General features: G+C 42.4%; 1 protein-coding gene across 1 annotated transcript in view; it reads right to left on the bottom strand.

The window, feature by feature from the left end:
- gabrb3 (gamma-aminobutyric acid type A receptor subunit beta3) overlaps positions 1-26,882 on the bottom strand; it is a gene marked incomplete at both ends in the record, with an annotated part of 112,494 nt that extends 85,612 nt beyond the window's left edge. Inside the window, one exon of the mRNA XM_083768101.1 lies at positions 26,788-26,882. Within this exon, the coding sequence (XP_083624227.1) occupies positions 26,788-26,882 (95 nt within the window). The remainder of the gene's footprint in view (positions 1-26,787) is intronic.
- Positions 26,883-27,611: the final 729 nt, after the last annotated feature.

Raw genomic sequence — 27,611 nt, 5'->3', positions numbered from 1 at the left:
CATTGTTCTGAAGATATGAGGCACCATTTCCCCGCAAACCATTCTACTTCTTTTTATCTCACTCTCTGTCTGACATTCTATCTTTTTCTTTCTAATTTGCCCATCTCTGCTGTGTTGCTTCACTCTTGTCCTCAGCTCTCCCGATTTAATCTCTCTAAATCTCTCCTCCGTTGATATCCTGTTTTCTCTCTCTGTCTCCCTGCCTGGGCCCCTTGCTTTCTTTCTCCTTTCCTCTGCTGTCACATTCCCTTGGCAGGTCATTTCTCACTTTAGTGGAAAATGAAGCACAGCTCCAGATTGATTGTTTGATGTTTTTTATTTCTTGTCAACATATAATAATTATATTATTATATGTTCTCATTCACCATTGCATTTTAAAAACTGCAGACTGGTATTTTGTTTGTGACTTAGGAGGGTGATATCTTTTAACCACTTAAGCCCTGTATACTTTGCTGTACATCAGCTTGTAGTTCGGCTATTTTTTAAATATTAAAATAAAATGCCGGGGTGAATGTGCGGTTAACATCTCAAATCTGATAAACACTCTAGTCTAATACATATATTTGAGTGGTGCAGCCACTCCAATGAACAGCAATGTGTGTCCCTATGTGACTGTCCCTATGTCTATTTAGGGTACCTATGTCTGTTTAGGGTACCAACAGGCAGTGTTGGGGAAGTTACTTTTAAAAAGTAAGGAATTATAGTTATCGTTATTTATCTAAAAAAGTAATTTGTTACTTTACTTTACATTAAATTATGAAAGTAACTACTTTACTTTACTTTCTTTACTTTAAAAAATAATAATATAAAAAACGGACGAAACCGAATACCGAATATAGGAACTTTTGTTTTGAAGCTAGATCTATAAAGAATAGGGTTGGGAGACTTGGGACTTAATTAAAAAACATCTAATTAATTGGAGGCTTAGTGATGATTTCATCTCAATTAATCACATTTTAATCGCATATCAATAGGCCTATTTGACCTGAGCAGTGAGCTTTTTTTCTACATAAGCATAGGCAATAAAACAAGTAATAATAATAGTGATAATATTATTTATATAAAGCTTCTCTGAGTACTAAAGACACTTTTCAAGGAGAACATGAGAAAACAAATAAAAACAACTTTATTAGAGAAAAACTGTGGAATGAGATAGCAATATTCCAGAGGTGGGTTTGAATTTATAGGTGGTGGCCTATACTCTAAGGTGGTGGCATGTCTCTTTTTGTCTGTTTTGGGAAGTGCATCGTTTTGACAGGTCTGCCTGAAACCTGCCTGAAACCCTGACCATTAAACACGGGCAGACGCAACGATACAGTCTGCCCGTGTAAACGCAGCAGCGAGTGTGACTGTGAGGGGTTGGGGAAGGGGATGGAAAGTACATAGTGAAACTAACGTTAGCTCCCATGCTAGCTAGTAGCTTCCCTCGTCAACACTGCAGAACACCACCACAGATCGGATGGAAGCTGCAGCTGCTGATATCACGTTGCTTGTGCCCGTGGATGGGAAATAAGATTTAAAAGGCTATCGAAGCGTGGATGAAAGGCAAAGCACAGATGTGTGCAATAAATTTGTGTCGGATCTGCCTGTGCATTCCGTCTGCTGCAGTGCGCGTGTGTTCTGTCAACTTCTGTGTTGTGAGTCTGTCACTGGCTGCTGAATGCATAGTTAAAGAGCGTCAAAAGCATGCGCCCTTCCTGCGCTGGAAGTAGCAGATCTACAAGTTATCTACCCTTCGCAATGCCCAGCGTGTTGGGCTTGTACATCTGTGTTTCTCCCGCAGTTTAGTTGAATTATATCGATTCACAACTTTATTTGCCCCCGGCCCCTTCACTTCAGCAGCACAGAGACGCTTGTATGATAGACTCACGGAGCTGCATGGCGAGACTTTTTTCACTGATCACATAAGTTGACATAACGCCATAACGCGGGTAACGCTCGCACAATAACTATAATTCCGTTATGGAATGGGGAATGTAAAGCGTTAGGTTACAAGTTACTGCAAATAGTAATTACGTTATGTAACGTAACGCGATGTAAGGGCGTTAGTCACAACACTGCCAACAGGTGACAAAGTGGCGCTGTTGAGCTTCACACTGTGCACAGGTGCATGATGGGAAGCTGAGGTTTTTGGGAAGCTGAGAGTGGGAAGCTGAGAGCAGACAACCAATAGTCAGACAACCAATACTCGGAGAACCAATAGTCAGACAACCAATAGTCAGACAACCAATAGTCGGACAACCAATACTCGGACAACCAATACTCGGACAACCAATACTCGGACAACCAATACTCGGACAACCAATAGTCAGACAACCAATCGTCAGACACCCCAACAGCACCACTCACTTCAGACGGGTCTGATTTTCTGTCAAGCGACACATTATATATTATATTATACATTATATTATAAGTATAAATTAAGGCTAAATACTACAACAAGCTACCTCTGGCAGATTTACCAGTCAACTATCTGTGTTATATTCATGTTTGGGGTGTACATACATGAATCCTAGGGTCCCTATTCTGGGGGTGAACATTCAGAGCAAGCTCACAATGTTAATACAAGGTTATTTTTGCCAGGAATATATGGAGAGGGAAAAAGGATCGAGGCAAGGGTTTCTAAACTTTCCAGGTTGCGACCCACAAAGTCATCATATTGGAACTGGGGACCTCCCACCCTGACAAGCACTTGGAATTGTAGGCATTGCATTTAGTTTGACTCGGTTCCACAGATAAATGTTGTAAAAATAGCCGAACTACAAGTTCACAACGCATCGCACTGCGGAAAAAAAGTTGACTCCTTTTTACCTAATATTTGACAATTTGGCCAATTTGGTATTAAAGAGTTCTTGAAGATCATTAAATTATAGCTTTAGAAATGTGCAGATACCCTGTAGAGTGTATACACTTAATACTGTATGTTGATTTGTTGTTGAGTGAGACAACAATGTTGCACATCACATCATGTGCATGCATGCGTGCGTGCGTGCGTGCATGCGTGCGTGCGTGCATGTGTGAATGCATGCATGAGCAGCTGGTAAAAATCTTTTTGGGGTTGTTTAAAAGCATATTACTAACCTAACTGATGGAGAAAGTAAAAAACCCACTACATCCAAACAAAGTGTTACAGAGACGGCTTCGACTATTCTTTGGAAGCTGCTCTGGAATAACCTGTGGGAGATTAACGGGAGAAATTGAAAGGCAGACAGCACGACAGGAGAGTGAATTGAAATAAGGTCAAGAGACCCATGGAATATTATGTGAGTGTTTGTCTCGTAAACCAACCTGTACTGAGCTGATTTCTACTACACAATGGAGGTTTTCTGATCCTTTTGACACACCCATCATGATGCTTAAGCAAAGCCAAAGCTGCATTTCTATGGGTTATTTTTGATATTTTCAGTGGTGGACAAAGTACTCAACTCCAGTACAGCATAGGTACTCCTGGTCAAATATTACTCCTCTACCAGTGAAAGTTGACCAGACACATTTGCTTTTAAAAATGCTTCAGTATGGGGCGCCCGCTGGCCTAGTGGACAGTCCCGTTCATGACGACCTTTGCTGCTCTATCTCTCTCACTTTCCTGTCTGTCTTCACTAATAACTATCAATAAAGGAAAAAAGCCCCAAAAAAACTTTAAAAAAAAAAGCTTCAGTATTGAAAAGTAGATGCTTTTAAAATTACAAACCATGACATGCCCAGAATAGGGATGCTGGGGTTCATGTGGTTAAGACTTTGACATCATAAGCTTTCATCGTAAAGATATCATAAACGTTCACATATCATATGGCACAAAGAATTACGTCTTATATTATTTAACCACGGTTACAAAGAAAACATTTTGGCCTGATACAGTATACTGTATAGGCCTCAGTAATGTGCTTGTGGCACTATAATAACTATTGATGACTATTGTAGGCAAGAGTACCTGCAAACATGACCAACATGCAAGAGGCATATAAAAGATAAGGAATAGCAATGGTGAAAGATTTAATGAAACAAAAATCATGACTGCATTGAATTATCGGGCAGATTACAGTCATATGTAAAACCCTGCTGTGTGTCAGCAACTGATTTTACCCTTATTTGATTTAAAAGGAGCTTACTGTAAGGTACGCAGGCTAGAGTATTAGACTGGCTCAGGGAAGAATGGATGTCCTAATCCTACTGATAAGAGCAATGAGTTTTAAGGGCAGGTTGGAATCAGAAGGCGTGGGTGGGAGCCAGCCAGCAAGCACAGATCTCATCAAGGTTATTTTTAAGAAAAAGCTAAAGGGAACATCAATTACACCACTGCCTCGGTGGGAGTATTTGAACAAAATAGGTCAAATACAGTACAGTCAACCACGTAGAGTCTGTGGGGGCCACGGGGCCGCAGCCCCCATGAAGACTCCCAGGGCCCCTTTAGGCCCCCATGAAGATTTTCGTGGACATTTTACATTTACATTACATATTTTCTGGGAATTCCAAACATTTTGGACCTCTCCGCCGGCTATATGAGAATCCCATCGTCAAATATTCGGGAAAACAGCGCCTCCCCTGTTGTTCCTCAATTGTTGCGAGGCAACAGTCTGTCTTGAGAGACTACTCCGCCGGCCGTCCAAGAGGTGTTAAAAAGTACTCAAATGCTAATTGGGTTTCTTTTGTTTTCACCTAGCCAGATGTCCACAACATCAAAGCGTGTCAGAATTTCATGGTAGTTGTTCTTGAGTCGTGACATACCGGTAATAACACTGATCAAGAATTCACCAAAGAGACCTAACCCTACACAGACTAGTGAGACTAAACACTGACTCGAGAAAAGACCCATATCGTCCAAAATAGGCTGATCAGTCGTTGTCTGTGTATAGGCTAATTCATTGGTAAAAGTATGCTAAAATAACTCATTTTTAGACCATTTGGGAAATAAATAAATAAATCCACGACAGTCCCCCCCCAACGCAATTCTGTAGCCTACCCAAAGGTAAAACGCACCCGCCGCCTATGATCTCTCTCTCTTCCTCCGTATCTCTCTATATCTCCCTCTCTCTCCCCCTCCCTCTCTCCCTCTCTCCCTCTCTCTCTCTCTCTCTCTCATATAATAATAATAATATAGTCCTGAAAGTCCTCACCTTGGCTTGGACATTGGCCTATAGAAGCTGCTTTAGTAGTACCAGCGAAAACAACTTATTTTTTTCCGCGCTGCAGCGGGGGACGGGGGGTGCGGGGCTGCGGGGGGGGGGGGGGGGGCCTTGAGGATTGATCAAACTCTTCGGCTCTGAGTACAGTAGTGGTTCTCAAAACTTCTCAAAAGGGAAGATTTGTGCTGTTAAAATGGTTCAAAATAGAAACGGGGAGAGCCAGTTTGATAAGGTTTGGCTGCCCCTTGTCCATTACCTGAGTAGAAACGATTAATAGACAGGATACCATTGATATGGTTGACTGTACGCCATTTTCTTTTCAGATGTTTTCCATGAGCTTTCTATCATCTTATTATAGTATGCAGTGTCACTGAGCAGTATGGGTGGGAGGGTTAAGGGATTTCTTTCTCTTTTTTGTCTTGTTTATTTTTTCTTTCTTTTGTTTCATAAAAAAAGTATTTCATATCATAATGTTTGTAATAATTTATAATCTGTTCAATAAAAACATATTTGACAAAAAAAAATGCTTCAAAATGATCCCAACTTTCTCAGCTTGTAGTTCGACTACTGTATTTTCCCTAGACCTGGCGTTCCCCAGACCCCACTTTAAGAACTATACTGCAGTACAGTATCTTGAGAAAAAAAGAGAGGTTTAAAAATAACACATATAGTGTGACATTGGCCAATCATGAATCATGAATAATCAGTATCAGTCTATCTATCAGTACCAACTTGCAGTATGCAATATGTGACCAGATTTGACTGAGAGCCTGCCACAGTTCAAAATCCAGCTTTTCACCAGAGGAGAATTTATTCAATCCAATGGCAGTCCCTCAGTCAAATTTAGTCAAATATGGTCATAGCGGTCGGATCAGCGCATCTGGACAACCAGGCATGCATTGATACGATGATACATCGGTTGTATCGTATGGTTCTGGAAAACGGCCACAGCAACTATGAAGTCGGTCTCGGGTGTTTTTTGAGATATTTGAACTACACACTACAGACTACACACTGACTTGACTGACTTTTAAGCATTGATTTGAAAGCGAAAGGCTCAGAAGCGACAGTGTGTAGAGAACATTATGTAGAGACAGTTGGGGAATGACGACATGGGGGGCTGTTAGGGGTTAATTGTCTTGCTCAGGGACAATTCAACACATAGACTGGACGAGCCAGGGATCAAACCGGTGCTGTACTGTGTCATAATTGCAGGTATTGTCATAATTACATATCCATACCCGATGGATGTGATGATTAAGTTATCCAGTGAATCTAGCCACATCAGGCCTAATGTACCTATTCGGGTCTTGACGGTGAACATTTGGTGAGAATAGCTGATCTACAAGCATCTATTATTTTTGCCAAAGATATTTAGGTTGGGGGCCAAGTATGAGCCCTGGGGGACCCCAGTCAACAAAGTACTGTAGAGTTTAAATGGTTTATGGCAAGGCTTGACATTCACTTTTTGAGGCACTTGTCCTTATTAGGACAAGTACATTTCCCATTCACTTGTCCGGGCACTTGTCCGGAGCACGAGCACAGACAAATACATTTTAAATCAACTAACTGTAAGTTGGTTTTGTTGAATACATGTTTGGATATTAAATGAATATTCTCAGTTTACAAATGAATAGCCCTAGAGGCCTAGAATGTCTGTGATCTTAAATACATTTCATGTATTCCAAATACACAGCCATATATTGGACCTGTCCCACGGTTAGTAAACTGACCTCGATGGCGTTTAAACTTGTAGCACTGCATGTGCACTCACCCAAAAAAGAATTCCTAAGACTTGGAGTAGTTTTGGGGAATAGTTTCATATTCATTTGAAAGTTCTAGTAGAAAACGAGTAATTAGTAAAATATCTCCACGGAATGAGTGGAGGACTGAACACATCAAAACTTCCTTTAGGAAGCACAACTCTATGGGGCTCACAAAATAGGTGGTGTGATCAATTACCCCACACCAATCGAAACTTATTTAACACACGTTTTCTGCCAGAACTTTCAAATGGATATGAAACTAGAAGACAATATAATTAATAATATAATTAATTACTGGGTTAGTAAGTAGTAGACGTGGTCAGTCTGCAATCCGCTTGGGACCGATCTATGGCTGTGTATTTGGAATTCACATTGGCCTATAATAGCGCCACCAGGAGGCCACAACCTGACGTGCCCTGGTGGAAACATGTGCCCCGAGGGGCACTTTATCTAGTTTGCCTTAAAATAAGCAGCGGAACACTTGCTCAAACATGTTTGCCAATCAGAGATTCGAGAGAGAGTCTTTTACCGGAACAGTGCCGTTAAGAAAAGGGGACGGCAGCTGTCAAAATCCCATAAATAACCATTAAACATTAAATAACCACACACGCATGTCCAAGAAGAAAACAGAATATACTAACGTCAGCTTAACATACACAAGTGTTATTAGTTGAGTTTTCTAGTAAAGTGCTTCAGAATTGTTACAGTGTGTTTGTGTCTGTCAGCTTAATCCGTGCTTTTTTCGCGGTGTATTTATTCCACAGAGGAATTTAGTCCACAGTCGCGTCAATGTGCGCATCAAACCAGACTGGGCTTAGTTAGAGATCTGGTATAGAGTGGATACGGAAAAGGCCTTTGTCCGCGCCTAAGATATGCATGCAAATTACCGGATAGAGTAGACGGCTCTACGAGAGTTAAAGAAAAGGTTAAAGAAAAGAACAACGCCCAGAAGATCCAGAACAAGTTGAGGCAGTGGGGGAGGCAGAGACTTGTAATGAAGTAGCCGCCTAATGCAGGTGTAAGACCAGTTGTGTGTTATAGGTTAGGTACTGTGCCAAAATGCAGTTTTCCAGCTAGATTTCCAACCGCTTTCACCCCTGCTCATACAGCTCTCAATGCAAATACTTCTACTGGTTTTATCCACTGTCACGTGTATGCCCTTATATGGAGTTCGTGTCAGGCTTGACCAAATATGGAGTCCAGGCCAGTCTATGACATCATTAGTACCATGACATCATATTGATGACATCGGGTTACTCGTGGTTTTGTCAATATTTTGGGGGGATCCACTGATCAGACCGACCTCCCACATTGGCTCATCAGCCAATCAGCATCAATACACATCAATACCATCAGCATCAATACACATCCTGTATGCCGTATGTGAAGTCAATCGGTCCTAATCTACACACGCACAGACATATTTGACACCGGGGAAAGGGGGGTCTTGTCCCCCGTGGGCTGCGGAACGTCCCCACATGGGCCGTGAGCCAGTTTGGGCCGCGTCACCGCGAGCCAGTATTTGGTTTAAAAAGGAAAGAAAATGAGCCTCAAAATAGTCATGCACTAAGACCATGGGCGGCCACCGTGTGATGGGCCAATCAATCACTCCTCTACTGAGCACTGACACCAGAACCCCCCCCAGCCCGCACCCCCCTTCTGTTTGTTTTCGCGGGGAGGAGGGGGAGAGAGAGTTTTCATCGTGTGGATCTTTTAATTATTTTCCCAGAGTTTTTGGTCAACAGCTCACATACTATACTATACTAAATACAACAAATGATCGCATTTATAAAATGTATTGTCCGGGTGGAATGAGTTAATCATCATAATGATCATAACAAAACATGTTTCCAGTGGCCACCAAAGCCCAGCCATCTAAAACAGCACCAGAACTCCCCCTATTTAATGAGGCTCAGCATCTCAGGCCTCATTCACACGTATCAAACGCAATCAAACAAATGTGCCTGCCTGCCTGGGTATGTGTGAGCACGAAAACAGCATGGTTGTAACTCTGTCATTTCTCAACCGTTTTGGACGCGGGGCGGCTCGCCGGAATCGGGCCGGCACCCTGGGTGCGTTCCTGTGGGTCTGGAACTCCCCCCCCCACACACGGAGTTGCACCACTTACTTCACATGGGTGTGATTTCTTTGTTTTTTTTAGGCCACCACAATGCTTTTCCAATGGGAGTCACATGTTTTGACCAAACATTTGTGTTTGATTGCTGGTGGTGTTCTGCCCTTCCCCACCGATCAAACAAAAATGTTTGGTCAAACCACGTGACTCCCATTGGAAAAGCATTGTGGTGGCCTAAAAAAACAAAAAAAACGACCAAACATTTGCTTGATTGGTGTTTGATACCTCACAATTAACTAATACTGATCAGATTTGTATACATCAATAACTGACACCATTCTAATGTTGTACTGTGGCCTGGCATCACCCACTGCTGAGCAGGTCACTGGCTGTGAGCTGCTCTCTGTCGGGTGACAGAATTCTGGCCAACATTGTGAGCGAAACTGCTGACAAAGGCAACTATCTGTTCAAAAGAAGAAGAAAAAGCATTCCTCAGGAAGCCTTGAAACTGGTTCATTAAAAGCTAAAACACCTACTGTGATCTACTACTCAAAATCCAATAGAACTATCGGTGTGCCTTCCTAGTCCTACTGTTTATGTTTATTAAAATGCTATTTTTTTCACCACAAACAATATTGTCACAGTGTTGTGCTACTTACAGTGCCTGCGTAATCCTGTAATTGTGCACACCTTATATCAATATCGTGGCCTCAGGAATACATTACACTGTACTCATTACACTGACCTCTGCATCCAGTGCTGCTCCAAAATGCTTAAGGTATGGTTATTAATTGTGCTTTATTGTTAAATATTGTGTACAAGTACATAAGAGTAAAACCTATTTTTGTTCGGCTTACCTCATACAATGCAGCAGCATAGCATTTAGGACACCTGGCTGTTGATGGACACATTATCTAGTCTACAAGGATTGAACCCGTCTACAAGGATTGAACCTCAGGCTGGGTGAAATGAACAAATATGATTAATGGACCTCAATGTTGATATTATGATGATAGTTGTGACCCTGGCCTGTTATAGCGCCACCAACAGGTGGATTTTTGGTTTACGATTAATTAATCCCGCAGTCTAAGGGCTGGATTTTGAAGATGCGTTTTACAATGGGGTAATACATAAATTGCCCTCGCTCTGCGCACATTCGTATTATGAAAGGCATATCGGCCCGTGTTGAACGCACACACATATGGCATACGGCGTTCCTGAATATTTTAGCATTGTGGGAGTGTCCATATGTTAATTATTTTCGCTTTGTGCAATTTGCTATTAAGCCCCTTGACCTAAAAACACTCAGCGCATAACGATTAGACGTGGGTCTGACCACCTCATAAACGCAAAAAGCACTGTTTGATTGTACACTTGAGCGGCTCTGGGAGGCTGCTAGAGTGTTGCCATGTCTGTTTATTATAAGCGGCTTCTTTTTCTGTAAAGTTGCTTGTAAATATTGGTAGTTGTACTATTTGTGGTTGCTTTTCTTGTTTCTAAAGTGGTTATTTGGGCTTTTCTCCTAATGTTGTTTAAACCAGTGATCCTCACACAGCACATTCCCATGTCAAGGATCCCCAGATGAATGCATTTGCCCAACTAAGGACGGCTAATCCAAAAATTAAATTAAAATTTTCCAAGATTACTTTTTTAAATAGCAGATCTCTATACCAGCTCACAATGCATCACATTCATTCATTAAAACTATGAACTCTGACTGCAGGGGGATATATATAATGATCATTATAACAATGTGCAAGAACATATTTAAAAAGAAGGAAGAACTTTATATTTGTGGACAATCAAAATATGTTTTTTATTTTAATGTGGTGTCATTAAAATTAATCTGGATATGGCAGACTCACTATCTAGAAAATAAAAACATGGCACTACATTTAAAATAGGTTACAGACCCCTGTTATATGCGCTTATTTTTATAGACCTATTTACTTGTTTCTATGAGACATGGCAACAGCCTCTTTTGCGTCTTTTTTTGTAAAATGTTGAGATTAGAAACGGCCATAATTCTTTCATTTCTCAACCTTAAAAATAAATAAAAACATCTCCATAATCCGTGGGAAGTTTGCTTTCATGTGCTGTATCACACCCGATTCAAGTCTTCTTCAATAAAATGCTAAGAGCGAAGACCATATACCATCGGGGCCACAGGCACAGCATTAAGCAGCAGCATTCGACTCATTCCTTCATCATGACTTGAATGAAATAAAATATAATAAACGTTATTTTACTGGTGTTTTTCAATAGAAACAAATTATTTTGAGGCATAAAGGTGACAGCATGCAGTGCAATAGGAATAATTAACCCAAATGTGACAAAGTCATGTCATGTCTTCTATGGTGCCAGCCTGAAGTAATGTAATACCACGATCCCCAAAGTGCGCATTCCGTATGTGACATCAGCTGACTGGTAAAGAGAATAGTACGGACATGTTGATTGGGTACGTCTCAAACACGCCTTAATCACACCCATGACTAATTCAAGGCCGTTTTGAGCAATCCACGGGGTGTCGAAAGCGCCTCTTAACATGCCCAAAAATGCAATATGACATACCACACGCCCCCAGCTCATAAAACTGTATGTATTACCCCATTGTAAAACGCATCTTCAAAATCCAGCCCCACGTGTCCCTATTTTTTACTATTTGCTATAGCAGATTTACAACCTCACAGAATCAGAATCAGAAGCCTTTATTGCCATGACATGTAAACATGTTAGGAATTTGGTTTGGTGGACAGCAGAGTGCATTAGGACAAGTGCAAAACAGGACAAGACAGTGCAAAAACAACATGAGTGCAATGAATAGTGAATAAATATAAAGTGCAGAGAGTGTTCAGGTCAGTTCAGAGCACAAGTCAGTCCATTCCACTAATCCACTCTGAGTGGGGATGGAGGGAGGATAGAAGGCGGTCAGGGAGGGACACCAGCAGCATTGAGGAGCCGGATAGCCGTGGGGAAAAAGCTGTTTGAATGTCGTCATAGTCTTTAGTGACTGCAACCTCCTGCCTGAGGGAAGCGGGGCAAAAATACTGTTGCCTGGGTGTGCAGGGTCAGCCATGATCTTCCTGGCCCTCCTCAAAGCCCTATTCCTAAACAGGGCCTCAAGGAAGGGGGGGGGGGGGGGGCAAAGGGCAGCCAATCACCCTCTCTGCTGATCGTATGACCCGCTGCAGCTTGGCCTTGTCCTTGGCCGCTGCAGTGTGGAACCAAACAGTGATGCAGTGATGGCGAGGGTGATGATGGACTCTATGGCAGTATAGAAGTTAACCAGCAAGGTCTTGAGAGCATTTAGCTCCAAGTTGTTTCGGTTGCACCAGGTCAGCAGCACCACAACGCACCATGATGCCATGTTAGCGGCTTTGGATGTTATCAGATGATTTAATCTCCATCATCAGCCCTTATCAACACCATGCAATGCAGCCAGTATGGATATTTACACATATAGTCCTTGGGCCGGATGAAATATCGTTGCCACTAAAAGGGACAAGACATAATATGTGGTATCATTTTGTTCGTCTGACATCCAGGAGTGATACAGCCGTTTCAGAAGGGCAGCTGAATACGATTTAGGCGTATAATCTGATTATGCAAAACCATATAATTCATTGTTATCTAAACTCCAAAATTATTCACTTTTATGAACATTTCTGATGTTTGTAGTCAGGAACTCTCAAACTCAAGGTTGTACCCCAGCACACAATGCAACTCAGGAAAACATGTAATAAACGAGTAAATGAGGACCACACAACTAGACTTAACTTACAGATTGCGCATGCACACACACACACACACACACACACACACACACACACACACACACACACACACACACACACACACACACACACACACACACGACACTGCACTTGAATTGCCTCATAAATCAACTCGGCACCCCAAAAAACCTATACTTTGATGGCAGAATCATCCAAATCGGCCCATTATTTGCTTAGTTACGCCATTCACTTAAGCAATAAGCCACGAGAGGTCTCAGGTTACCGGGTATTTTACACTGGCTGGGGGCGTAGGCAGCCTTCTACCTCCCAGCCAGTGTAAAATACCCGGTAAGCTGGGGCCTCGAGTGGCTTATTGCTTTTCTAAAACGGTTACAAACATATAGCAATATTAACCTAATAAAACGATTAAATTCACAAAAGTAGCTGCGCTTTGCGCCACCAGAGTGAGCGAGCCAGAGCCACAACACTTCCTTGTTGACGGGAGAATAGCGCTTGATGTATTTACGGGGCTGCCTGGAGCCACACATTCATAGTCATATGAGCCGGGCGGTGCTTAGACGCCCGCACGGCATGTGTTTGTAAAGCAATCAAGCACTCCCCTTTCCCAGTTCAGCTACAAGGCTGCAGGATGATACAAAGTGATTGAAGGAGTGGGTTATCTGTGAAATTTACACTGGTCACGTGACGGTAACCAGCCAATCATAATGAAGTATTGGGACTACCCGTTTTAGAATATACAATTTTATAGCAGATAAAAGGGCCGAAAACAAGTAATCAGCTGCCATTTTGACATTGCTATCACATCATTTCATAAACTACAGACATGTAACAATACAAAAATCACATTGTCTTTTTGTCCCTTTTTATGGCAACGATATCCGATAATGAGGCATCTGGCCTATGGACTAATACTGACGTTGTCAGCCATTGTCTGACGTGGCGTTGGTCACGTTGTCCGACTATTACTAACCGTAACCCTAAATCTAACCCTATAACCTTAGTCTTAACCGACCATGTAAGTCAGTTTGTAAATGTAAATGTAAACAGATCTGCACAGCATCACTTCATTGAACGGTACAACTTTTATTACCGCTTAGAACACGGCACACAGAAGCTTCACACGGAAGCTTCTGTGAAGCACCAACGCGGAAGCTTGCCCTCCCTTGAGAACATTCGCTCCAGAACCGGAAGAGACGTCTACCTTTCTATGTCTATGGCTTACACAATTTCAGTAGCAGTTTTTTCCCAATATACTTAACTGAACGGAGTCCCCCAGGGATCTTTACTAAGCCCACTCTGATTTCCCTCTTCACCAAGTCTCTTCACTGAGAATAGCTGATCTACAAGCTCACAACGCATTGTAACATGCATTGTAATGTATTGTACTGGCAGTTGAATAAACTCATGTGGCTAATACACTGCTTTTGTAGCTGGAAGAAGTCATATCAAGGTAAAGTTGTGGCAATATTCATCATATTGAAAATCACACCTTCAGGATTTTTAAATCCAGGTAGCCTATCCTTACATTGATAATGCCCAAGCCTAGATAATGCCCAAGCCTAAAATTAGAAATTGCATTAACCACATGAACCCTAGTGTCAATTTTCTGGGCATGTCATAATAGGTAAATATTCAGCATAAACAGAAGATCTACAATTTTACAATGTGACACAACGAGATGCGTTGTGAGCTTGTAGACTAGTAGAGCTTGTAGCTTGTAGACTATTTTCAGCAAAAGGATTTGGTGTAGAGAAAAAAATAAGGGCCATGGACAATATGTAGGGTTAACCCTACATACATACAGTGGTTAAACAATGTGAGAGTATTCTAGGACTTGTCCTTAATTTTCTATTGCACTCTCCCAAGACTTGTCATGATAAACGGTTGAGTTAAGAGAAGTGTGTTTGTCTATTACGGTTAACCTTTGAACTGACTATGTTGCATGTGTAAAGGCCATATGACACCTACATATAATCCTATTAGGCTGACGAGTCTCAACAGAACAGCCTGGTTTACCATCAAAGCAGCTCTAACACCAGCTAATCTCTGTGCTGTGCTTTATAATGTAACCTATCCCACTTCCTGAGTGTGATATTACAAGGTAAATCATTTTTGGTTACTTCATGATGAAGCTTTTGCCAGTATTGTAGATAAAACGACAAATGAAAATTTCCATCGTTCCAACGTTCTGTACTGCAGCTAGTTGGCCTTTCAGCTAAATATGTGTTCTTCAAACTGAATGCAAAGAGCCCACCCTTTGTTAAAGTAAAAAGGTGTTGACGAACCCATTAGATTTTTATTTTTATTTGGGAATGCTACTCAAATTAGAATTCAAATATATCTCTAAGTTCAATTAAAGTAATATTGCTCAAATCCACTTAGGATAACCAACCATTTCACAAGTGGGGATGTCATTGAGATACACATCATATCACGCATTACAGAATTCCTCATGCAGTTCCATAAGGGTACTGTACGGCAAATCCCAGCATACTGTAGAATAGTGGTTCCCAAACCGTGCGCTGTGAGACAAGTCCAGGTATGCCATGGAATTTTATGACAACCACACATTATTGCAATTGTATACAAAAAGTCTCTCTCACTCACACACACACACACACACACACACACACACACACACACACACACACACACACACACGCCTTTTCCACAATGGCATGTAGTTACACACACATGTTTTGTTGAGCATTTGAATGAGATAGATAATCCATATCTACAGATACTGGCATCTTTGTGTGCTGTAAATGTGCATAGGCCAGACCATTTGCCTGGGTTACAGCCTGATTCGCTGCATTCCGTGGATTTGTTTTGTTAATCGCTACTCAGTCTGGAAAGGGTCCTATCTCCAAGGTAGGCGGGACATGAAAAAGGTAGAAATCGACCAGTGGCTTCTGATTGGTCTGTGGTGCGGGTTGGGACAAAAACACTAGTTTGACGTCGTATCAATGCGCACTGCGCTGCTACTGCTGTTGCCCTGTAATGTCCACTTTATCATTCACTAAACTCTCCACACAGCCCTCAGTTTTTTTTTATTACTCAATCTGACAGTGGACTACTGAATCAAATAAGTGTTTACTTTAGTTTTTACTTTAGGTTTTACTCTCGAATCTCAAACTGGCGCTATTTTTTGCAACAGTGAGGAGCAGGACAGAGTGGCGCTGGCTGATGACATATCAGCAACAACGTGGATATGTAACAGTTTCAAGTACATCCTTGCAGGCAGTGACAGTGAGTAACGGTACTGTACTGTAGCCTGCCTGCCTACCTGTTAATGTTTTGGGCAGCTGCTGCTGCTGATCTTACCAGCGTCAGCATGATACTTTTACAATCAATTAATTACTCACCTAATGCTGGCTGCTGCCGCAGTAGAAGATCCACTTCCACCATGTTTAACATATTCCAAAGTGTGTACATTGTTTAAGTCAAAGATGCGCAGCAACATCACTTCTAATCAATGTTTACAGTCTGTCTGTCAGCAGTGGTGGAAAATAACGAAGTACAATTACTTCGTTACTGTACTTAAGTACACGTTTTGAGAATTTGTACTTTTATTTACTATTTTTATTTTTCTGTACTTTTACTTCGTTACATTTACAAGTAAAAAATCGTACTTTTAATCCGCTACATTAAAATTGGACACCTTTCGTTACTCGCTACACATTTCCGCGCGAAATATGCGCAATCTCCGTATTTTCCGCATAAAGTTTATAAAGTCATCGCCTCACTCATTCGTTCACATTCACACAGAAGCATGGTGGTGCGGTGAGGCGTGAGGCGCCCATCTCTCTCTCTCTCTCTCTCCTCGCACTGCATCTGCTGGTTATTGCAGTTCTGTTTTAGTCACTAGGCTACACATCTTAACGTCAGGAACGTTACACGACTCACCCATCCAGGTGATCACTGTAGGCCTAGTATTACCGTGCATTGCATGTAAACGTCTGTCGAACGGGATTGTCGTTAAAGTTGATATCGGTTTCAACTTTCTCCCCCAATAATGTAATGTGCATAGGCATATAGCCTACATTTACTGTAGGCTTTTTTGACTAGATTTAGAAGACATTTTCAAGCTCTTGCTACTGAAATGATCGATTATTTTTATGTAGAAATCATTTAACATGCATCTCAATGGGAGACAGTTTGCCCTCGCAGAGTGGAGTGGGTGGGGCTTAATTAGTGAAGGGCTAATTATAATGCGTGAATTCACGCAATTATAATTGCAAATTGCAATGGCTCTCCCCATTCTCCCCTAAATGACTGTGGACCCCCATCTGAAATATATTTTAGTTTGAGCTTGCTTGCACCCTGAGGGTGCGTAAACACAAACATTGTCCTAACACAAACATTATGCCATTGATAATGAATGGCCAGTTTCTAGTGTTTATCCCAACACAAACATTAAATGCCATTGATAATGAATGGCCAGTTTCTAGTGTTTATCCCAACACAAACATTATGCCATTGATAATGAATGGCCAGTTTCTAGTGTTTATCCCAACACAAACATTAAATGCCATTGATAATGAATGACCAGTTTCTAGTGTTTATTCCAACACAAACATTAAATGCCATTGATAATGAATGGCCAGTTTCGAGATGAGTGTTGAAATAAAGCCTCATTTGGACTTAATTTATTTGTAGGCATTTTGAAAAGCAAACACTTTTTACTTTGTAATTTTTACTTTTATACCCAAGTACATTTTACACCGGGTACTTTTTGTACTTAAGTACATTTAATTTGAGGTACTTTTATACTTTTACTTAAGTAACTTTCTTCATGGGTACTTTGTACTTTTACTTAAGTAATTTTCAAGTAGAGAATCAGTACTTCTACTTAAGTAAAATATTTTTGTACTTTTTCCACCACTGTCTGTCAGTCCCTCCCTCCCGGGCCCGGCATCAAGATCTGAAAAACAACTGGCTGTCATCGAAGTAGGCTACAACCGAAACAGACTTCCTCTTCCTCTTCAAAGGGACCTCCCCCAGAAGCAAAGATTTGAGTTAAAATGTTCACTCTGTAATAATATACATTCAAAGATTTGAGGCACATTTTCCCGATTTTTCAAAAATAGCAGACCTACAAGTTCATAGCGCGGCACTCAGTGAATGAGAGGCGGAACAGGCCTCTCATTCTGTGGACCGTATGACCAAATGAATAGAGGAAACACAAATAAAAAGTACGCCATGACATCACAGCAGTGGCGGCTGGAAGGTCCCACGGGCCCCGAGGCGAGATTGACAGCCCGGGCCCTACCCCCCCCCCCCCCCCCCCCGCGCGCCACCACCGAACAGGACCGTAAATAATACCACTTCGGACTAAACCCCTGGCTAAATGTGGCTCAGTTGCAGCAGACCCGCAATGAATACACAGGTTGCATATTGAAAAACACGTTACATGTTGAAATGTCCATAACCATTCATTCCTGACGGAGGTAATCAAATACTGGAGGGTGTAGGGCTGCTACTCACTTGTGCCTGCCGTCTGTAGGCTACTGTACATGGCTGTGATGAATGGGACAGCTTCGGGATTCGGGAAAGTTGATTAAATAGTCTCTTAATGTTTCAGTGATAATGAAGTGATAAAGTTCACGTGGGCATGTCCGTCCATCTGTATGATTAGGCTACTGTTGTTGTCTTGGTATTCCTTTCATTGCGACTTCACTCACCTCCAGTGCATGTGGATGGAGCTGCTGCTGTTGTGTTTGTATTCCACCTTACTCCATCTATCTTGCCCTCTTTTGCCTGTGGTAATTTTATGTCTTGTTTATGACTGTTCAAATAATCAAAACTCAACTTTATCAGGCGATTGCAGTGCAGGGCTAACAACTGTATACAGACACAGCGTGACAGCGGACATACCGGAGCAAATCCATCTACTCTAGTACTCTAACGTGCAGCCAAGCAGCCCAGGTTAAACCCTCTATTTCCTGCCTGCGCCGTGCAGGGCCCTTCACAATAAAGCGTCACCCTTTAACTCCCAATGAACTACATTTTACACTGCTTATTATTGACAGGAAATGTAGTCTTAGTTGCGGTAACTTAACAGCGTGTTTGTGGGAGTGAGAGAGAGAGAGTATAAGTTTACCACGCATCGGAGCGGCCGGCCATCGAGTTCGTGAGAACTCGATGGCTCAGAACTCAATAGAATATAAACAACTACATTTGTAATACAAGTACATATTTTCTACAGACTATATGATTTATTTACTCATTTTGGAGCATACTATAGCATGTTAGCATGTGAGTCATGTCAATGTCAATCATGCAATGTTAACACAAGCTAAGACATGTGAGAGAAGACAATGACCCAACAAGGACTGCCTGGGGCACAAACAATATATATATATACAGGTCTGATTACAAATAAGATACTGCTGAGGCAGACATGAACAAACTATCAACCCTGAACTTAGATTCTAGAAAACTAGACCAGGGAACATAATACTACATAATTACAAGACCTAGACAGTCAATTAGGCATAGCATTACCGTGACAACTCTCGTATTCCTCATTTATTAGGCAAAAATATGAAATCAGTATACACCGACACCGACTTTTGTCATCAGGGGCGTCAATATACAGTAGCTGGGGGGTGGAGCCGGGTGAAAGTTCAGAGTTCTCCCAACCGGAATAAACAGTGAGTGGAGTGTTGGGTTTTAAAACGCAGATGCTTTAAATACTACTAATTTAAAAGTAGGCGTCATGGCTTGCCAGATCACAGGCAGAGATCTTTGTTGCCACTCGACAAGCAACGCTACTTTAGAAAATGAAACAAGCTAGAGGCCGATTGGAATGCTTTCCTTGACTGCATGGACATGATCCAGCACAATGGACTGATATATTCGCATGGTAAGAGACACTTTTCTATAGATATGATCACTGAAACTTACGTTAAGTTTAAGTGATCATATCTATAGAGTGTCTCTACCAGGCGAGTAAACACTGCGCCACGGTAACACAATGTTTTGTAACATGGAGGGAGAGGGAGATATAAAGAGTATAAAGAGATAAGGATGACTATAAACCACTTGAACCCCAGGTCCCCAGCATAAACAAAAAATCTACAAACTCACAACGCACTGTGAGCTCATGGAAGTCCTGGCCTGGACTGAAGTGTTTTACGCACTCCATTTACAGTCCTTACGGCGGCGTACGCCTACACAAATGTTCCGATTACAAATATAAAGTGCTCACCCCAGGACCATAGATGTTACAATTCTGCTAGGGCGGGAATAAGTATCGGCATCTTCCGTATTGTTCAATAAAAAGCAATGTTTAATCAGTTTCTGGCCATGCGCTTTCAACTATGCGCCCCTATCGGTTGGTGCATTATAACTCTGATGAAATGGCCACTGGATTAAAACGCTTTTTATTGAACAATGCGGCAGACAAGGGTACTATTACCCACCCGAGGAGGATTGTAAACATCCATGGCTCTGGGGCGAGCACTTTATATTTTAAATCTGAACATGTATGTAGACCTTAACGTTCTAAATGGGAAAAGTGCATAAAACGGGTTGAAGTACCGCCATGACAGACGAGCGCCATGTGAACCATGGCTAAATCATCTCGTATACGTAATAATAAGTCAACTTTCCGAGGGCGAGTGTTCCAGATGTCCTTCTGATGGATCTTTCTTGGCTGTCAATATTTCTATCATCCAACAAATCGCTCTGAAAGTGATCCAAAGGATCGTACGCTATTAGAACTCTATGGGGAAGACCATTTTGTTTACCCCGGGCTAAAACCGGACGTGACGTTTGTGGGTGGGATGTCCTACCAAAGATTTGAAGCCGGGTCCCCCTCACAATTGCTGGAATTTTTGAGGGGCGCTAACCTCCTACAGTATGCCCAGCTTTGTGTGTCTGTGTGTACCACGGAATGTAATGATTTGATTGGCTGAGCACGGAATTTGATGCATGATATATGATGTTAGAGCGCCCCTCACTTTAAACAAATGTGATTTTTACAACAAAGCACACCTACTTCCTCTATCTTCCTCTGCTCAATGGAAAACAGGGTGAGGTAGAAAAGAGTGGTACAGCATGTTAGATTTCAATGGCTGATTCTGATGCTGAAATGTGTAAACTCGTGAAAATTTCACACGTCCCCCAATACCTCTGCACATCACAAATTGCCATTGCAGGCCCGGGCCGGCATAGCAGTCCGGGCACCTATTACGGTCCTGATCCCAACGACTTTTGCTGTGTGTCTTCCACCCCATCTCTGTTTCCTGTCAACATACTGTATTTATCAATAAAGGCAAAAAGCCACAAAAATATCTTTAAAATAAAAATAATTGCCATTACATGCGATAAAATTGGTCATACTAATCTAAAAGTGTCATGTATCCCACAGAGTCCCTGAAAGAACGGTGCCATGTCATTAGTCTGACGGCACATTATTCTGACGACGTTGGTCCGACCCCCCACAATACTAACCATGTCCCTAACCCTAACCGCACGCAAAGCCACGTAGCCGGAGTAATGGGATGTCGGAATTATGGGCAGTCCCCGAAAGAACAGACTGCGCAGGGCCCTTCATGTGGCTCCGTGAGGACTTGACTGAGACAAAGCAGGGTGTCATTGGTCTGATAATCCCAAGTGAGGTCAATCTAAATTGCTGTGAAGTCATCTAACACCACGGTTATGTAGGATTAATGCAGTGCTGGTAGATTGAGTGAGAGAGAGAGAGAGAGAGAGAGAGAGGGGGGGGGGGGGGGGGGGAGGAAGGGAGAAAATGTTTTTACAAGGCTTGTTTGTTTGCAAGATTGCTTGTTCTGGTGTTGCTTGGCAATCATCTTGGAGCTAATAGTGGAGAGTGCACGGTTCCAAGTTTAAAATATATATATATATATATCGAGAGATTATAGATTTGGGGATTTTAAGGTTAATGTTGGGACTGGAGTGAACAAAGTAAATGTGAGGTCTCTGTGTTGTCTCTCAGGTAACAGCATGGCTAAGCATTGAGTACCAATCACCACTGCAATTCATTATATGAACGCGCATAAATATTGCTTTCTGTTGTGCTTTTGTAAAATTCTGAGCATCCCGACTCCTGAGTAAAAATTTCACTCTCATTAGCAGTATGCAACATTGCACTGCAATGTTGTAACGCCAACGTTCAAATAAAATCAAAGATAGCGGAATGACTCAAAGGAAAATGTTATTTTAGAGGGAAGACAATAACACAACTGAGACCATTGTCTCAGAACCCTGAGGACTCCAGAGACTTGAGCTTACAAATCCCCACAGACTCATGATTCATGAATTGCCGCAACAAAGTGTATCTAATTCACACTTTTTATGATGCAATCAGATCCAACTTTAAGTGTTTTGCTTAAAAGCAGTGCTGCCAGGATAACCTCTCTGTTTGATCAAAGACAGTGGATTAAAGTGGGATATCACGATCAGTCTCAAAGCTATTCTTTCTTAGAAGCGTCTTTGAGATTTTGAGAGGCTGCTGTAGCCTGTAATACAGTTTCCCCCATGTGAATTGATGTCAGGGCTTTCAATCCATGGAGACTAGTCCGGGGGATCAGGATGCTTGCACCCAATTTATGTGCAGACATGGGAACGCAACCATGACTACAACTTTAAACCATCTCTCTCTCTCTCTCTCTCTTCCCTCTCTCTCTTCCCTCTCCCTCTCCCTCTCCCTCTCCCTCTCCCTCTCCCTCCTGGTGTGAGAGTAGCTTCATGATGCCAGCTTGTATGATGTCTGGTATAGAAGGGTGGGTGCCTGTCGAAAACTATTGGTTCACCGATCTGAGCCAGTGAGTCCAGATGTAGTACAGCATGCTACTAATTAGACGAGTGTAGTATTAGACAATTGTAAACACGTGCAGGTCATTTAACCCTGGCACCATCCCCACCCACAGCAGAGTATCAGTGAGTAGAGTGAGAGTTCACAAAAACGCTAAATCAGTAAATCTTTATACTGCAACCAAAAGGAAAACATGTTTTGTCTGACTTAAACTTGAAAATAATAAAACCAAAATAATAATTCAATTGAACAATCAAGATTTCAAAGTAGCCTACAAATGAAAATGTTCAATCTCCGATTTTTTAAGTCCTGCAATGTAAAGTTCCTTTCTCCAATGTCTCCAATGAGTATCCAAAAAATAATCCCAAAAGTAATCCAAAAGTAATTGAACCAAAAATTGTAGATCTTCTATTTTCCAAAAATCAAGTAATCCATAAAGTCATCAAATAAAAAGGCAATGCATTGCTTAAAAATGGGGGGGGAAATCGGCAATTTACCCTATCTGTGATTGCCAATTTACCCTATCTGGAGAAAACAATCTTTTAGCATTTAAGTGGTATAAATGTCAATCAGATATATCATTTTGCAAGTCTAAACATTCTCTAAACATTTTTAAACATTCTCCCCTTCCTCCACACACACAGGAACAGTTTTGACGTGGGTTTTGACATATAATAATTTTGGAAATATTGAAACGGTGATCGGTCCCAAAAAACCCGATCGGAGCATCCCTAATCTCCATCCATGATGATGTCACGTGATGTCACGAGCCATGACCATATGGAGGCGTGGGGTCGGACGGATGGACGGACTGACTGACGGGAAATGCACAATTTCATAGTACATGCAATGCAACCTATGGTCGCAATTATGTCATGAATGTAGATAGATAGATGATTTACCTTTCTTTTTATAGACCAACAAGCCGTATTGCAGCTTTAATCCAATATGAATGAAAATGTCAAAAATACTGTTTTCATCACAACAAACCAGTGTCTTCTTCAGCAAAGAGCAAATCAATATTACTTTAACCCTTGCCCCCTTTTAAACTGATGCCTCTATTTTTGCCTTATAAACAACACACACACACACACACACACACACACACACACACACCCTGTCTGTCTGTCTGCGCTGTCTAATCGCTTTCTAAAGCACTCAGCGCTTTAACATCCAAGTTGAATGGAACAGAGTAATTGCAGTCCTGTGGGCGCATTCCGTGACGTAATATCATAATAGCGTTATACACATTAAGGACGCTGATCGCACCGACTGTAATTTCCTGAAAACGTGCTGCTCAGCTCTCATGTGCAAGTCATCTCTCTCTCTCTCTCTCTCTCTCTCTCTCTCTCTCTCTCTCTATCTCAGATGCTTATCCAGTGTCAGAGGTGGTCTACACGTGGACTCAGGGAGCTGCCAAATCCGTGGTGGTGGCAGAGGAGGGGTCGCGACTCAACCAGTACCACCTGATCGGCCAGACCGCCGGCACGGAGGACATCTACACCAGCCGAGGTACGGTTATGCCTAACCTCGTTCCCAGACTTTTGTCATCTCACGAGGAGAAAAGCCTGGTGACGAAGTCTACAGGGCGGGACTTCCATTGTATGAACATCCCCTGGAAGCTGTCTTTTTCGACCAATCACAACACTATTTACATGCCTGGAATGTGAGCCGATTTGACAAGCATCAACGTAACTTCCTTGGGCAGTACTTCCCAGAGACGTATAGTAGCTGTTGTTGCACAATGAAGGTTACGCCTGACCACAGGTGGTGACCATGCCTCTGGTGTCAGGTTATCAGTGCAGTTAGTACCTCTTACAGAGAACTAATACAGCGGGTGGGCAGCCTTTTCATGCACATGGTCACTTAGCCATTTTCCAAGGCTGGCGTAATCACCCAGTGCCCGACAGTGAAGTCTTATAGGCTGCTAATCTATCTATCTAACTATCTAACTATAAATGTATACGGTTGTAATCCAGGTAATTCGAGAACTGTTTGCCCCACCAACTTCAAATTTGAGTCACACGTTCCACACCACCACAGGGGAGTGCAGTGCCCGGCCTTGAGTCGGTGGGATACACCATTGTCCAGGAACACCACAAAAGGCTCTGGTCAAACTCTGCCAGTGGACCTAATGAGCCTAATGAGCCATTTGATATCGCGATGATGATATCGCTTATGATATCGCGATGATGTAAGATGATAAGGGTTGGTAAAGCGCCCCTCGATTCACACGGGTGTGATTTTTTACTTACAGACCATTTTCACAGTCAGTTTGCACTTTTCAGATACAGGCAGCCAGGAAGGTACAGTATGGACAGATACAGGCGGATAGTTAAAACAGGTGCTATGACAACGGGTATTACATATTAGGTTCCCAAGTTGCATCGTTCCCAAGTAGACCGGTTGGCCGACGGGCACACAGGTCTAGTATCTATAAATGCAAGAAGTGCTATAAGTGATCAGGTGCACACCTACAAGTGATCAGTGATCACACCGGGGTGATCAGGTGTGATCAATTGGCTAATTGGCCATCTCCATATATTAAATGTTCTGACATCACAATCATGTTCTGACATCACAATGATGCGCGACTTGCATCGTTGCCCGCAGGCACAGGGCTAGTTATAATAATGTCATTGTAATGTCAATAATGTAACCACTTATTTTGAGCATGTCATTAAGCAAACAATGCCACATTCCTATATTAAAATTGGTGCAAACAAATCGGCAGGCTGCCTGGCGGACTAAAACAACAGAACAGTGTTCAGGTAGTGGTCTGAACCTCTAGTATTTAAAAAACTACTTCATACAAGCTTGTTTGGTTGTATATCAGCTATTTTCACTATTCCTCCTACGATGAACTACAGTATACAGTATGATACAGTATAGGGTTTTACTCCAAAGGAGGAGTGAATAATTGAATATGAATAATATGAAATTCAGACTAGCTGGGGTGAAAAGTGTTATGCACATCAAACAATAATTAATAAAGGCTGGTTTTGATCAACTCAACCGATCACCGGTGGGTAGATCAAAAAGAGGCATTTCCTACACCTGGTATATAGCAACCCAGAGTATCAGTGCCTCAGAGACGGCCTGGTGTGCCCCAAACCCCATCATTTATTTTTTTATTATGCTGCGTGTCACCTAAAGCTGGTGTGAGGAGAATTTCTTTTTTCAAATCAAGCTGTACGGAGACAACAAATGAATCGCAAGGATTTGAGAATGCCTCCCACACACAGCCAGCTGTCTCCAGGGCTGCTGAGGGAAGAGAGAAAGAGAGAGAGAGAGAGACACAGGGAGTTATGGGGGGAAATCACTTATCCCTGGTCTGAGCCAATGGGTCTGCAGGGTTAATCCTTATGCAGGCCCATCAGTTGTGCTTTTACTGAGTGACGTCACCTGCCGTGGGATTGGTTGCCGCGAGTGGAGACACGTGGGGGAAGCCGTATGTGTGTGTGTGTGTGTGTGTGTGTGGAGGGGGGAGCAGCATCCGCTTAATACTGTTATGTAAAGAGGTATGATAATACAGTTTTGCGGCCTGTCAGAAGAGAGGTTATTATAGGGTGGGGGTTTTGAGTATAATGCTGATATGTTACTTTAACCCATATCTGCCAAGCAAAGATGTTGGCGTGGGATGGCGTATTAGCACTTAGCGTTTCAAGCTGCTAAGTCCGTCTGTCCACGGTGCCTTTTAAACGCAATCAGCTGCAGTCAATCTAAAGGTGTTCTCAGGGTCCTCCCCTGTGAACACGGCTCTGGAATGATGGTGAAGTCATCATCAGAGAACAAAAACTCCCATCAGGCATCAGAGTGAGACACGCGTCGGCCATGTTTCTCTGTCTACCATCTTATTCTAAACGCCCACCTGTAACCGTTCCCATGGCTTACGAGGGAAGTCACAGAGAGCTAGGCCTCAATTAGCGTTGCTAATCTGAGGTGCAAACCCTATTTACAGCATCCAGAATAGCTCAGCCAAGAGCTCACAATGACCTTTAACCTCATAGGTTAAGCTGATGAGAATGAACATAATAGACAACACGGTTACACATTCTCAATTAAAAACGAGAGGACATGCTGGACCTTTAACAATATAGATAGAATCTATAAACTGGGGCTTATTTGAGTACATCTGGCAGCTGCTGAGCCATGACCCATGGAGTCTCCCTAAACTCAACATCTTAACAGGAGAAGTAATTCCAGAACGGCTGTGTAGTGCCAGCCCACACAACCCCACAATGTAACACCTGAATGACCCCAGGAGTTCTCCCACTCTACTCACCAGTTGACCAACATAGCTGCGTTGTTCTCTGCGATGAACGGCAGCTCCCCGTAAACGCTCCAAACATTGAGCAGTACAATCCACCAAAACCGCATTGTCGCGCCTTCTCAGAATTCCATCCAGGTCCAAGCATAGACGGCAGTCAGTCGTCGTGAGCAGGGCTCCTCCTGTCGTCCCAGAGCCGTGCAGGCCTGCTGGGTACCAGTCATTGAAGCACCCCTCTCACTGAAGACATTATGCCCCGGCTGTCTGGATCATGCAGAACCTTCCAAAAAAGTTGTCCCTCCGGTCCCCCTCAGCCGCCCTCCACGCCAGGCATCTGTACACCTGTCTGGAATCCCACCGTGGGTCAGAGGGTGTTTGTTTTGTAGTTCTAGCCCCAATCAAATGTGACCTAGCCCTGGAAGAGTGAGATGGAATGGTATGTGTGTGTTGCAGAGAGAGAGAGAGAGAGAGAGAGAGAGAGAGAGAGAGAGAGAGAGAGAGAGAGAGAGAGAGAGAGCTGCACGATGCAGATTGTGACAAGGGATTAGTGAGACACAAAAATCCGATTTTGCCAGGAGAAAGCAGCAGTCATCCGTGGATTTTCTATAGTTTATCAGACTCCGCGGCTCGACAGGATTTTTATCTAAAGCTTCAAATGCAATCTTTAGTTGGTCAATGGGGTACAGATACAAAGAGATTCCATCTCTTTTTCAATGATTTAGCTCAAGATGACACATATATGCTACTGTCATTATTTGACACTATGGGATGCTTTTGTGATAAAATAAATAAATAAAATGAATTAATGTATTGTTTTAGTATTTAATATTTAAACTCTT

The sequence above is a fragment of the Protomyctophum parallelum genome (assembly GCF_964188405.1).
Source record: "Protomyctophum parallelum genome assembly, chromosome: 6".
Taxonomy (NCBI): domain Eukaryota; kingdom Metazoa; phylum Chordata; class Actinopteri; order Myctophiformes; family Myctophidae; genus Protomyctophum; species Protomyctophum parallelum.
Note: the sequence above shows the minus strand (reverse complement) of the source record. Positions and strands in the feature narration are given on the sequence as shown.